General features: G+C 36.3%; 1 protein-coding gene across 6 annotated transcripts in view; it reads right to left on the reverse strand.

The window, feature by feature from the left end:
- The window catches only part of STXBP5L (syntaxin binding protein 5L), a 478212-nt gene extending 463907 nt beyond the window's left edge, over positions 1 to 14305 (reverse strand). For 4 of the 6 annotated variants that reach the window (XM_005548039.4, XM_005548040.4, XM_074033375.1 and 1 more), the window contains exons 1-2: positions 14152 to 14305; positions 12712 to 12908 (exon numbers count right to left, since the gene is read on the reverse strand). In XM_005548039.4, the coding sequence (XP_005548096.1) occupies positions 12712 to 12900 (189 nt within the window). In that variant the 5' untranslated portion in view covers positions 12901 to 12908; positions 14152 to 14305. Of the gene's footprint in view, positions 1 to 12711; positions 12909 to 13692; positions 14065 to 14151 lie in introns of those variants that run through there. The other 2 variants (XM_074033373.1, XM_045385488.3) reach the window with 2 other exon arrangements.
- Between the last annotated feature and the right edge of the window lie 973 nt (positions 14306 to 15278).

The raw sequence follows: 15278 nt of genomic DNA on the forward strand, positions 1-15278 counted from the left end.
GAGGAGGACACGAACAAGTGGAAAGAATTTCACACTTATGAACTGGAAAAATTAATATTGTTAAAATGACAATTCTACCCAAAGCAATTTACAGATTCAATGCAATCTATCAAACACCAATGACATTCTTCACAGAAACACACAAAAAAAATCCTAAAATTTATATGAAAACCACAAAAGATCCTGAATAGCCAAAGAAACCCTGAGCAAAAGAACAAAGCTAGAGGCATCACACTACCTGACTTCAAAATATACTACAGACTTAAAGTAACCAAATCAGCATGATACTGGCATAAACAAAGATACACAGACCAATGGAACAGAACAGAAAACCCAGATATAAATCCACACATTTCCAGCCAACTAATTTTTGGGAAAGTTACCAAGAACATTCATTGGGGAGAGTTTCTTCAACAAACGGTGCTGGGAAAACTGGATATCTATATGCAAAATAATGAAACAAGGCCCTTTCACTCACTATATACAAAAACCAAATCAAAATTGATTAAAGACTTAAATCTAAGAACTAAAATTATGAATCTACTAGAAGAAAATGCTGGAGAAATGTTCCAAGACATCAGTCTGGGCAATTATTTTTTTCTAAGACCTCAAAAGTACACACAACGAAAGCAAAAATAGAAAATGGGATTGCATCAAGCTAAAAATCTTCTGTATAGCAAAGAAAACCATCAACGAGGTAAAGAGACAACCCACAGAATGGGAGAAAATATTTGCAAACTGTTCATCTGACAAAGGATGAAGAACCAGAATATATAATGAGCTCAAACAACTCAATAGCAAAAATTAATAAATAATCTGAGTTTTAAATGGGAAAAGACCTGAGAAGACATTTCTCAAAGAAGACATACAAATGGCGAACAGGTATATGAAACAATGCTCAACATCACTAATCATCAGAGAAATGCAAATCAAAACTACAATCAGATATCATCTCACTCCAGTTAAAATGGCTTTTATTAAAAAGACAGGGAATAATGAATGCTGGCAAGGATGTGGAGGCGGGGAACTCACACTTTGTTGGTGGGAATGTAAATTAGTACAGCCACTAAGGAAAACTGCATGGAGGTTCTTCAAAACTAAAAATAGAACAGCCAGCAATTCCACTACTGAGTATATGTTCAAAAGAAAGGAAATCAATATATCAAAGAGATATTGGCACTGTTATGTTTATTGCAGCGCTACTCACAATAGCCAAAATATAAAATCAACCCAAGTGCCCATCAATGAACGAATGGATAAAGAAAATATGGTATATATATACAAGGGAATATTATTCAGTCATAAAAAAGAATGAAATCTTGTCACTTGCAGTAACATGAATGTAACGAGAAGTCATGTTAAATGAAATAAAACAAGCACAGAAAAACAAGTATCACAGGTTCTCACTCATGTAGGAGCTAAAAAGTACATCTCATGAAGACAGAGAGTATACTGTTTACCAGAAGCCTGAAAGGAGGGTGGGATATATTTTGATATAAGAAATAATATCTAGTATTTAGTAGATCAGTAGGGTGACTATAGTTTACAGTGATGTATTGTACATTTCAAAATAGCTAGAAGAGAATAATTATAATGTTTTTAGCATAAAGCAAAGACAAACATTTAAGGTGATGTATATCCCAATTACACTTATTTGATGTTTACAAACTATATAAATGTATTAAATTACCATATGTACCCCAAAAATATGTGCATCTATTATGCATCAATTAAAAGTATTAAATTTTTTTAAATCAAAAAAGTACCCCAAATCATTTTTCAAAAAAAAAAAAAATTGTAAGAAATTTGAGTCTGTTAGCAGAGAACAAAGAAGCATGATTTAAAGATAATTATTTGATAATTATACTGAGTTGATCCAGATTAAATACTTTTCAATCCTTTCAAAAAGAAATTGGTGAATAAAAGAGAAACTGTGACTTAGAGTTATTTTGGTATGTTAATAGTCTCAGTAAGTATTAGATTTGTTAGGGAAATGAAATTGTACCAAAAGAAATATATTTCAGACATTTTCCAGGTTCTTTTATTTTAATCAAGAAGACATAAATGGAAATTAACATAAGCTAAGTACAAAGAAAAGATATCAAATACATTATAAAATAATTCAAAAATAGTAGAAATACAAGGAAGAAAGAAAGGAAGGGACAGGGAGCAAAAAACTTGAGCCACTGGAAAAGGAATAAGGGAGAGTTTCATAAATGTTACAAAACATGAATTAAAGTTCACATGATGCAAATTATTCTGTTAATCACATAAAAATATAAATGGTTCACAGAGTGTGTGCTTGCCTTGCAAAGTCATTCTTAAAAAAAGGTTGCCCAATTTAAAAATCTAGTTTAGAATTATATATAAAATATGCTTTCAGTAAATGTTTAAATAATAAGTAACTGAATTCACCAAATAGCTAGTGGGGAGCTATGGCAGAGCACAAGAATATTGAATATTACCTCAAACAGCAAAGGAGTTTTGGTTAAGATGAAACTGGAAAAAGCAAAGAAAGATCCAACAATAAACTACTATAGGATGGCAGAGAATCAGAATAAGGTCCCTTTGGAATTATGTAAGTAATCAATAAATGTAATGTAAGATTATTCAAAAATGGAACTCAATAAATCAAAATGTGTTCCTCATCAGTATTTTAATCCTCTTCCTACCACTTTACAACTCAATTCTTCAAGTATATTTAGCCTATTCACCCAAGTGAAGAAATCTAAGTTACTAATAAAACAGACTTTGTCCAATTCACTTTCAGCTTTTTGCTATATAATTCTATTCTAAGTAACTGTAGAGTGAATCCGTATCAAATGTTCTATTCTTTCACTTAAAAGAAGAGCTATACAAAACTGAATCTCATCCTATCCCTCAAATAATTTATTTCATGGATAAAAATCAGTAACATTGAGTGCAACTTAAAGAATCCCACCCCACTTTTATTCACTTTGACACATACTATGTCTTTCATGACACTTTTTTCTAACATTCTCAGCAAAGCCTATCCTATAGTAGCATCACAAAATAGTACAACAGCTCTCAGGATGAGCTAAAAATATTCTTTTTCCCATTCTTTAAAGAATGTTACCATGTCTAGAAAACATTTAAAAGTTCTCTATTTGTCATCTTGTGATGCACTGAACAACCCACCCACTTCCTCACATATAGCTTTCCAGTTCATAAAGAAATCAGGACAATGAGGTTTTTTTTTCATTAATATACACAAAAGCACAAGATAGCTGATCTTATCAAAAAACCTGTGACTTTACACAAATTGAATTAAGATAACTTCAAGCCAAGTGACAATGCAACATGGACCTTGATTGGATCCCAATCTAAACAAATCAACTACAAAAACACAATATGGGACAACTAAGGGAATTTAAACATTAACTACATGTTAGATTATATAAAGAAATGTTAATTTTTTCACTATGATAATGGTCTTTAGGATTATAGTGTAAGCACAGGGTGAGGGGAAGTGCTTATCTGCTCTGTAAAGTTTTTACAGGTGGAAGGGTACGATGTCCGAGATTTGCATTAAAATAATGAAATGTAAGAGTAGCAAATAAGATAATATGAATAAGCAAGATTAGCCAAGGATGGTCACTGTTGAAGCTGAGGGTTCAATACTATTCTCTCTGTTCTTGTGTGTTTAAAATTTTAAAATAACTCAGAAAACAAAAACAGGTGAGGTGATGAACATCTAGGTACAGAGAATAACAGCCCCCAAAGAACCTGTGAATAAGTTAGGTTATATGGCAGAGGGGAATTAAGGTTGCAGATGGAACGAAGATTGCTAATCAACTAACCTTGTAATGGGGAGATTAACCTGGATTATCCCAGTGGGCCCAATGTAATCACTGGCATCCTTAAATATAAAAAAGGGAGGCAGGAAAGTCAATGTCAGGGTGGTGACGTGTTGGAAAGATCAACTGGCTTTGAAAATGGAAGGAGGCTGGTTTTGAAGATGGGAGGGGGCCATCAGCCAAGGAATTGTGATCAGCCTCTAAAAGCTGCACAAGTCAAGAAAACAAAATCTCCCCTACAGCCTCCAGAAAAGAATGCAGTTCTGTGAACACATTAATTTTAGCCCAGTGACATCCATTTCATACTTCTGACCTCCAGAACAATAAGATGATAAATTTGTGTTGTTTTAAGCCAATAAGTTTTTGGTAATTGAAGCAACAATACAAAAGTTACATGATCTTCTAGTAGAATCACATGCTTTTATTTACCTGAAAGGACATAAAGCACAGATCTTACTGAAAATTCAAATGAAATATATATCTTGTCAGGTAAGGAGAAAAATTCCAAATTAGATACCTACTGTTTTATTTTACTTATTTATTTATTTTAGAGACAGGGGTCTTGCTATGTTGCCCAGGCTGGAGTACTATTAGTGGCTATTCATGATCACAGTGCATTAGAGCCTCAAACTCCTATCCTGAAGGGTTCCTCCCCCTCATCCTCCTCAGTAACTAGGACTACAGGCATGTGCTACCATGGCCACCCCTTGCTATTTAAATTAAAAGGCAAATCTTACCTCTATTCCCCACCCTACCATTCCCTTTCTGGTAGCCTTAATTGCTTTTCTGTGGCTTAATTGCATCACCACCCCTACAGTATACCAAAATGATATTAAAATCTACTACGGCTATTTTTTCACCACTTTTCTTTTCTATAAAGTCAACTCCTCACACATCTCCCCTACTTCTACTCTTGGTACTGATGCTATGAATTATATTCTTTATTATAGTGTTGACCTTATTTCTGTCCATCACCTTACTGAAAATATGTTTACCCTAATCAATTTCCTCTTGGCCTAATTCACTTGTCTCTGACAATTCTGTTATTTGTTTGTTGTTTTGAAGTTTGTTTTGTTTTTACTGTCTTTGACCACTCCACAAAGCCTGAGTTTGTCTCTTACTATTCTTTCTAAAGAATGCTTCAGATTACCTGCCTCTACTCTTGAGTTTTCCTCATATCATTCTGCTTGGTTCTTCTCTGTCTCCTTTGCTAGTTTCACATTTTCCACCTACATGGATGTTTACCAACTGTAAGCATTTCCCCCAGACTCAATGTAACTTCAAAATTTATTATACTACTAATAATTTTCAAACTTTTACAGTTTACAGATTTATAGACAGGTTTTTAGTCAATTTATAGGAACAAATTAAACTGAACATTAGCCAATCCAATTAGTTTTCTTCAGAGTGTAACTAATTTTATTGTGTTCATTTTGGTAAAGTAAAAATAAAAGAAAGGTAAAAGAAGTATAACAATTTTCTCTCAATTCCAATCTTTACTTTCTAAATTCAGGTATTAAATCTGCATCTAAAACCACCAAAATGATCGGTTTTATTTATAATAAAATTTACATATCCAAATAAGATGTTGATTTTATGCTATTGTCAATTCAAAGAGAGATTTATTGAATTGTAAGACACTTGCCAGGCACAGTGGCTCACGCCTGTAATCCCAGTACTTTGGGAGGCTGGAGTGGGCGGATCACCTGAGGTCAGGAGTTCGAGACCACCCTGGCCAACATGGTGAAACCCTATCTTTACTAAAAATACAAAAATTAGCTGGGCATGGTGGTGGGTGCCTGTAATCCCAGCTACTTGGGAGGCTGAGGCAGGAGAATCGCTTGAACCCAGGAGGTGGAGGTTGCAGTGAGCCAAGACCGCACCATTGCACTCCAACCTGGACAACAAGAGCGAAACTCTGTCTAAAAATAAAAGAAGATAATAATAAATATAAAACACTTAACTGAAACTAAAACAAATACTATATTTTCAATTTCAAATTCATTATATTGATTATATAGCATCATTATATACCATTATATTCAAAATAATTCTATACACCATCAATATTAACTGGTAAGTTTGGGCTTCCAATAAAACTAAAATCATATTCTTCTTTCTAATATGTTAGATAAGTCAATAATACATCATAGGTGATTTTGCTGATAAATCAATCCCAGAAAGCATTATTTCATTCTTATCATAGTCAGTTGGCTGAGAACAGTTTATGTCCTATTTTTAAAGGTATATAATAAATAAAATATCTTTTCAACAATAAACATGCCAAAATACCTTCTTGCTGCATTCCTTCAGTGACTATGAATGCTTCATTTAATCAAGCCTCTCCCTAGGTATCATGGTGAACTTATTATATACTTTTTAGAGGGCTTATATTCTATTCTTTATAACTACCTTCTCTAAATCCTTTAAATGTTATTCTATTTTTGGTTGTATAAAACTTAATCAATTATTTTTTTTACTAGTCCTTATAAAGACATTTTAGTATTACCTAGAAAATTAGGAACAATTATTCAGAATACTTAATCTAATTTTTATATAAAAACACTAGTATAGTGTGCACATTAAAAGATTAGCCTTTCAAATACTAAAAAGAAGAAAAGTTATCCTCCTTTTAAAACTAAAAAAGAAAATAACTGTCACTATAAACAAAAGCTTTTTTATAAAGATCATCATTTTGATACTTAAGTAGGAACAAAAAGTTCCATTTTTCTCTTATGAGAGAAACAAACTCAATTTGAAAGTTTAAAGCAGGGCTTCTACTTGAGACCTTTAATGGATGTAATCAAAGTTGTTGCTATTGAACCAATATGTAAATGGCTTTACAGAACTATAATATAGGAAATCAGTATAATCACCCTATTATTAAAAGTAAATATGAAACCTAATCCTAAGATTTTTCACAGGCAAATCTTCAAGTGAGGGCAGAGAAATATCTACAGAAATGTGCTAAATTTTAAGAAATAGAAATTTGGTTTACTCACTGATAATAACCCTACAGATAAACATACTTGGAAATTATGTTAAGATTTTTAATTAGCTCTGTATGAGAAATACATAAAGTATGACAGCACTATTTGTTTTTAAGAACATAAGAACCACCATACTATATGAGATCAACAACCCAATTTGCTGATAAATACTAGCACTAAAGGACTTTTTGTGAGAAAACATGATTGCCCTCTAGGTAACTTTAAAATTTTGCAAACATACTTTCTACACATCCATAATCCTTGACTCAAGACTGCCCCTACACCCTTATGCCCTCAGGATAAGCAAAGCAGACAGCCTGGAGTACTGAATCATCTGGTTTTGGTTTCTGGTTCTTAAAAGAAAAAAAAATCTTTAATTCTTCCTGGTTATTATGCTTCTTAGCATCTCAGTCTTAATGGTAGCTTAATTCTTCCTTGTTTGCCTCCATTACCATTCTTAAAGATGCCTCTACTGTGCTTTTTGGTGACAGGAGCATGAAGTCATTGTCAGAAGCTAAATCCATAATCAGTTATCCAACTGTACTACCTTTTATTTTACCAGTTTTTAAGTATAGAAATGAAACAAATCCACATATCTCAGGGAATCCTCTGTTATTCTTTTTATGGATGAAAACTTTATAACTGTGGAACTGTGATCATGGTCTTGTCCCAATCTCAGTTGCAAAACTGCTTAAGTAAAATGGAGTGAAATTAGGGGAATGTGGAGACAATGAAAATCTTGAGGAAGAGATAGTATTCAAGAATATCTGGGCATTTAGTCTCCTTTCATCCTGCTAGGGCCCTGGAAAGCCCAATGCTCTACAGTTCATGCCTGTACCTCTGATCCATACCTATTTACCTGGTATGATCTGATATTATGTCAGATATGAGGATCATTATTATAAATCCATTTCCCTGCAGAAGTTATACTAGTTAAACTACATGTTGTTTCTAACATTATGACCATTTATAAAAACAGTTTATGAATGATTATAAATAGTGAGTTGGCTAATTTAAGAGTTTATTCAGAAATTTAGGGATTATGTTATCTGGTTCCGGTAATATATTTATTTTACTCTTATTTTTTTGGTAATATACTTATTTTTATCTTTTGTTAATTAGGTCTAGAACACCCCGTGCATTTGTCACTGTCAATCTAAAACTTCTGAGCTGTTCCCCCAAAGAGATCATTTGGAAATAAGAATGTTCCTAATATCTTCTTCAATAAAAACTGAAATAAATTTAATTGAATCCTCCTACAATCTTCTTTTCTACATCTCTTTGAAAAGCATATACCATGTTCCTAAAGTGGTATCAACTCTTTCACTAGATGCTCTCTACCTCTTTATATAAAAGTTATTTCATAAAAGCAACTCCAAGAAGCTGTTCAAAATAATATCTAGTTTGCTTTTAACACACCACTCTATATAGCTTCCTTCCTTTAATTTACTCATTTATTTGCTCAACAAATATTTGACTGCCTTCAATGGGCCAGGCACCATTCTATACATAGATGATACACATGTGAACAAAATAAAGCCTTACTTTATACGTATCACTGTATATATAATCTAGAAGGACTTGACACTTGGTTTGCTTCAAAAGCATGTAAGTTCTTACTCTGCATTAAATAAAGCAAAACTGAAAGTTGTAGATATGAATTTGGAAAGGTTTATGGAAGAGAAGTTCACACAGAATCAATATTCAACAGAAAAACTTAGTCATTTATCAAATGATTTGTAAATTGTATATTTAGATGTTTTCAATTAAAATAAAATGTTTAAGGCATATATAAGTAGTAATTGCTCTCTGCTTTAATATCTTTATCAATTAATCGACCAATCATGTATATGCATCTTTACTCATTTAAAAAGTGTATCAAGTGTGCACTATAATGGTTCTCACTAACGGCTGTGCATAGAAATCTCCTGTGGGGCCATTCAAAAAAAATGCAAGTGCCTAGGACTCACTCCTAGAGAGTTTGATTCTCTAGGAATAGGGAGGTGCTGGAAATCTCTATTTTAGACACCAGAGTTGAGAATTACTGGCCAGCTAGATAGTGTATACCCTAGCAATAAGAAGGAAACAAGAAAAAAAAACACTTATTTGCTTCTCAAAGAGTTCATAGTATAAGGGCAGTGACAGATTTTTAAGAAACTTTTTTAATCACAAGAAGATGCTAAATTCACACTATAGGTATATGCCAGATGCTACAGAAAAAACATAGAAGAGGTTTTTAAAAAGAAAAAAGAGAACCCTGGTGGGTAGTTGAGGTGGCAGTGGTCAGAGCTAGTCTCATAGAGGTGATGTTTGAATTATGAGGTAAAAGATGGCTGGGAATTATCCAGTCATATGAATGTAGAAAAGTTACTCTAGTCAGAAATGAGAGAATGAGAGAAGGCACTGAGATATGAGAAAATATGGTGTTTTTTTAGGGAATGCAGTACACTTTGGGAATCAAGCAAATGAAAATGGAAAGGTAAACAGGAATCCCTTCTGAAGGAAACTCTATACCCATCAAGGTAAGCAATTTGAAATTTATTTTATAGAGCAATAGTTTCAAATTGTATTTCACAGAATTCAAGTTCAGGAAAGGCAGTTCATATATTTCACAAATACCTGGACAATGCAAGCATTCAAATGCATACACATTCTGAACTTAGATTGCAGTAACCCAATGCATTAACTTTTTTTTTTTTTTTAGCTGACCTTGAACCAAAGTTTCTTCTGCCATTTCTATGGCTGTGAACTTCTTATAGATATTTTGTTTATTATGAAGGGTACAGCTTTATACTTTCACTTTTTTAAGGCTAGCGAACATCCTACTAACTTCCTATGGGTGATATTACACAACAAAAAGCAAATATAAAAAACAATTTTTTTCAATTGGCTGTATAATTTATTCTTATAATTTCTAAAACAGATGTGTGCCCATAAGGTGCCACATTTATTTGTTTGAATAGATGTTATTTCCTGTGGTTTCAAATAAGACTTTCATTTTAAGAGCATCATTGCTGTAGGGAAACCAATATAGAATTTTTAGCAAGGAAATTACCTAATTAACACTGCGTTTCAGAAATAGCCGTTATTGTAACAAAATGAAGTATAAGAAGGTAAAACTAGAAGTAAAGAGATCAGTTAAAAAGTGATTTCAGAAGACCAAGCAAGAAAATATGATGGAATAAACAAGTACTGGGGATGTAGAAAAGATCATAAATTTCAGAAACACTAAGGAAATAGAATAGATGGGATGTGATGACTAATCAGATATAGTAGAGAGAAGGCTTTCAAACAGCCAAGTCTAGATTTATACTTCAGTTTTGCCCATGTTAAAAAGGTAGAAGCACCCAGAATGACAACTCCTTAGAACTCAGAAGAGAATGTTTTTTGCACATTTAATCAGTGAGTCTATGAATCTAAATAAAGTCCCCATTTCAGTAGCGGTTCTAATTTTGGGATTTCCTTAGTCCATTTTTATATATTTTGTTATAGACCAAGTAACTATAATACATCCATATAACCACTTTTTAAAATTAACTATATTCCTGCCCGGCGTGGTGGCTCACGCCTGTAATCCCAGCACTTTGGGAGGCCGAGGCAGGCGGATCACGAGGTCAGGAGATCGAGACCATCCTGGCTAACATGGTGAAACCCCGTCTCTACTAAAGATACAAAAAATTAGCTGGGGGTGGTGGCGGGCGCCTGCAGTCCCAGCTACTCGGGAGGCTGAAGCAGAAGAATGGTGTGAACCTGGGAGGCGGAGCTTGCAGTGAGCCAAGATTGCGCCACTGTACTCCAGCCTGGGCAACAGAGCAAGACTGTGCCTCAAAAAAATAAATAAATAAATAACTATATTCCTATCTAAAGATGCCACAGTATTTTACACATTTAATAAGACTTCAATACTGTTAGTGGACAACTTATATAGCTATCTATCTTACAATTTATTTGAAAATCATAAGCTAATATTATTGTAACCCACTAGTTATATTCATTCTACTATGAACACGAGATTTTAGAAACTTTAACAATAATATTAATATATATTTTATCATCCTTTCCATTTACGCATTACCTTCACCTTGTTCTGTCTGATCCTCCCAATCACCCTCTGTTAGTTAAGGAGAGCAGATATACTTATTCCCATACTACAGATGCAGAAACGAAGGTTCAAGGGAGATAAATGGCTTACCCAAGATTATATGGCTATCAACTAGCGGAACTTTAAATAAAACACAAATTTTCTGATTCCTAGGCCAATGCTCTTCCTATTATGCCATATGTTTTTAACTTCCGCCACTTCCTATGACTATCTATTACCTGAGTAAATGGGAAGATAACTATGTATTCCATTCTCTCTTGCATTCACCCATTTTCCTTAAGTTTTTTATTTAAAACCTTCTCTACAAGCTTTATGACCTCAACAGCCCAATGCCATTCTGTTTCAGAAGTCTACCTTTCCTATACTAATTTTACCTCTGGTAAAATTCTCCTGTATCACTGTCATATACATGAATTGAGAGAATTTGGAAAGTATTTTCAGAATCTGATCGTGAAAATTGCAAACACTTCGAAGATTAAAGAATCAGGGCATAATTCCCCTGCCTAACAGTTCAAATTTGAACTCCAGGACTCTTTTACATTTGTCTCATAACCACTATTAAGACCTTCCTTCATCTAACAGAATATCTGTTATTTCCTATTGAGGAAAAAAATCATTACTGTTCACAAATTTCACAAAGTAGCTTAGAATTAAATCTGTCTATCTAACTTAACTCTAAATAAACTTGTTTTTATGTAAACTAATAACTATAGTTATTAGTTTATTAATTAGTTTATTATTAAATACTAAAACTATTTAATGTTTTCATAATGACCCTGTCAGGAATATAGGCTGAGGCAGTGATTGAAATATATCTCATTATACATGTATCACTTGTTTACCACAAAAATAATTTTAATAATTTCAAAAAACTTTTCTTTTGTGACAGTATTTTAAAAGTTGTTAATTTCTGTAATTTTGCAAGTTTTCTATTTCTTCTTATGTAGCCAAACACATTTACAAAATTATATTCATTTATATGACATAAATAACTTAGTAGCTTTTGTTGCATATAATAGGCACATTCCAAGACAACTCAAAAAGTGGCAATAAAATTATAAATCACTTTATATCATAAAATAAAACAAATATAGCAATAACGATATCTCTATGCATTAACCTAATGCTTGTTTTATAAATTCTCATCTTCTCTACCTATCAGAAACTCTTTCTTTTGCATATTCACTAGAATTCAATATTGAAGTATAATTACATAAAATGTTTTTTCACTAAACTAGAACACTGGCTATTTTTGAGTTCTTACAACTATAACAAGTTCTTATAAGCCTGTGCATTTGTCCGTTTGTGTATTTATGAAGAGTTTAAGAATGTGGAGGTGATTTTATTCAGAATTTTAAAGCAAAGTCACTGGCCCCTTTAAAATGGACATATTTTTCTATTATCTATTTAATCCTAGCAACATGCTAGTAGCTTTATTCATTTCATACTGAACAGTGAAATAACAATTATTTTCTCTGACAACACACAAAAAAATGACTATTTCTTTCTTCAGTTAATATAATACAAAAATATTAAAAATTCCGTCCACTATTGGATCTTAACATTATCTTGCAAATTCTACTTTTTGTGTGTGCTCATTTCCCCCTTAAACTATTATCGCTTTTTAAGTTGACGCCTAAAATATCTATTCAGCCAAACTGATTTACCCACAGAGCTTTCTGCAGCAGACTCTGATGCTGACATCTCAACAGTTTCCTGTTCCTGGTGTGTTTTTCCCTCCTTGTTTCCTCACAACAGTATAATAAAGAAATAATAGGCTTTAAGCCAATTCAAAGCTTACCTTGCAAATCTGGAAATACTCTGAAGTCAAGGTTTCCTGAATTTCCTCTCTGAGAACCCCTGCAGTCCCCGCGGGAGGTACGGAACCACTTCCAGCCCCACCACCACTGTTACTGCCACTGCTGCTACCACTGCCAGGGGAGGAGGCAGTTAAGCCATCCAAAACTTTTCGGAAATTAAACTTCTTCATTTTAAACACTGTTGAGAAATTCAAAGGAAAAAAAGGGAAAGGGGTGACTTAACACATGCAATTAGACCTTGGTTTTTTCACTAGTCAAGACCTTTCTCTTTTCACTAGTCAAGTCAGTTCCCATTTTACGAGCATTGGTTATAACCGACTGGAAAAGAGTCAGGCTTCGTTTGCCAAATTTTAATTCCAAAAAGCATATCCTTTAAAAAAAAAAAAAAAAAGATAAATATAACACAACTCCAAAAGCAACAGTATTCCCTCCTCATACATCAGATATTCAAGGACTGTATCCCCAGCTGTAACTACGCTTTATCAGCACTGGGGTAAAAATAAAAGGCAGTGTCATCATCGTCATTAGCATTATATCATCATTATTATACAATCAAACCAGAGTTCAACAGAACAAGACTCCGTCTCTCTCTTAAGGGCGGGCTTTCCTTCTTCGAAACGTTCAGCTCAGAATATTTTATTTTCAGAAAAACGATGTTGGGGGAGCCGGTATTTACTCTGCCACCACCTTCCGGGCTCTTCCCCCATCAGCTTCAACGCTTCCTTTTTTGTCACTATGAAAGGCAGCGGGGGGGAGGGATACTTTTTCTAGTCCCCATCCCCTAGCAGCCCGGACCCCAAAACATCTGCGAGTGACCCACAGCAACAGCTGCCGGGGGGGAGGGGAGAACGGCGACACCGTCTGCTTCCACTTGTCCCTCCGCCTCCCCCTCACCTCCCCATCATCTCCCTCCCCGCGTCCTCTTTCCACCCTCTCCCCATCTCCTGCTCCCCTCCCTCCACCTCAGCCCGCAGCCGCCGCCGCCGCGCTCTCGCGCCTGTTCGCCCTCCCGCCGTCCGCTCTCTCCGCTGCGCGGCGGCCGCCCTCGGGGGACGTGAAGCGGTGGCGGCGACGGCTGCGGCCCGAGTCCCGCGTCAGTCTTCTGGGCGCGCAGAGCCGCCGCTCCCGCTGTCCCTCCCTCAGGCCAAGCGCTGAGGCGCGGGGCTCTCGCCCGCGGGCGCGCGAACACACAAACACCTCACACCAAGGCATTCGCGCGCCCAGCCAGAACACACACAAACACCCTCAACACGGGCATTCGCGCGCTGGTGCGCTCGGTGTCTCTCTGTCTCTCTCTCTCTCAAACACACACATACACACACACTCACAGACACACACAGGTGCAAAGGGAGCCACGGCTGGACGGCGGCAGCGGCGGCGGCGTCCCAGAGGGATGACTATCTGACCCAGGACTTAGGCACCTTCCTCAGACGCCACTCGCCGCCTGCCAGCCCGGGAAGCTGAGGGGGCCGAGGGAGGAGGGCTCGAAGGCGTGGGTCCGGCCCGGCTCCAGCCGCTTCTCTGGTCCCTGTGGTCGCGGCGCCTGGCGCTCTCCGAGGTCCTAACCGAGCAGTCAGGCTCCAGCGCAGGCTCCGCCCCCCCGCCGTGGGAGGCAGACCCCGCCCCCGGGCCGGCCTCTAGCTCGCCCCGCCCTGCTTCTTCCCTGGCAAAGCTGGGCGGTGAAGGGGGCGGAGTGCCCGGTACGTCGAAGGGCGGGAGTAGCTTCGGCGCCAATCCTAGATTCGATAGGGTAAGTTCCGCGGTCTCCAGGGCGGAAGATAACTGTGGATAGGCCGAAGGTAAAGCCAATGACAGCGGGAGGGGAGAATTTACAGAAGTAGGTGAGGTATTTGATTGACAGCGGTATTGGCCAGTATGCTGGGGGTCGTGCTCTGGGGGATGTAATTGGCGCTCCCTGTTGAAGGACGCAAGTGTGAATCAATAGAATGCCTGCAAGCGTGCGAATTTGGGCGCCTGGAGTCTGAGGCTGCGGGGAAGGTTGCTTACCTTAGGTATGGCTCTGGACAGTATGGTGAACTGGGCGAGTGTTTTGCACCTTTTCATTTCTACGAGCCTCTTCCCGCTCTTCAGGAGCATCTATCTGACTCCTGTAACTCTCCTGCCACCTGCACTCAACTTGTATCTGTGATTAACCCCTGCCGTTACCTAATAATGGCTTAATAGTTCGTATCTGCCAGACAGAATTGTATTTCAATGGTTTCAGAATATATAGCCTTCTAGAGCCTAAGGAATTGATTGCTCACCTTGCTCTCTAGTAAGTAGAATTACTCCTTCCCCATCATCCTCACATATGCAAAGATATCTATTTAATTTCTTTAAAGAAATATTTTTCACTCTGTAAACCGTATCAAGAATATATTTAAGCTATCTCTGTGAGTCACAATAATCATTTTGAAAGATGCATTATTCAGTGCAGGAAAAAAAAAAAAAAACTGTATCAGGATAGACTTGGCTCTGAGCCCTCACCTGCTATTGAATTGGGGAAAATTTGGACCCCGATGTCTTTGCAAAATGAAGGGCAGTTCAG

Source organism: Macaca fascicularis, chromosome 2 (genome assembly GCF_037993035.2).
Source record: "Macaca fascicularis isolate 582-1 chromosome 2, T2T-MFA8v1.1".
NCBI lineage: Eukaryota > Metazoa > Chordata > Mammalia > Primates > Cercopithecidae > Macaca > Macaca fascicularis.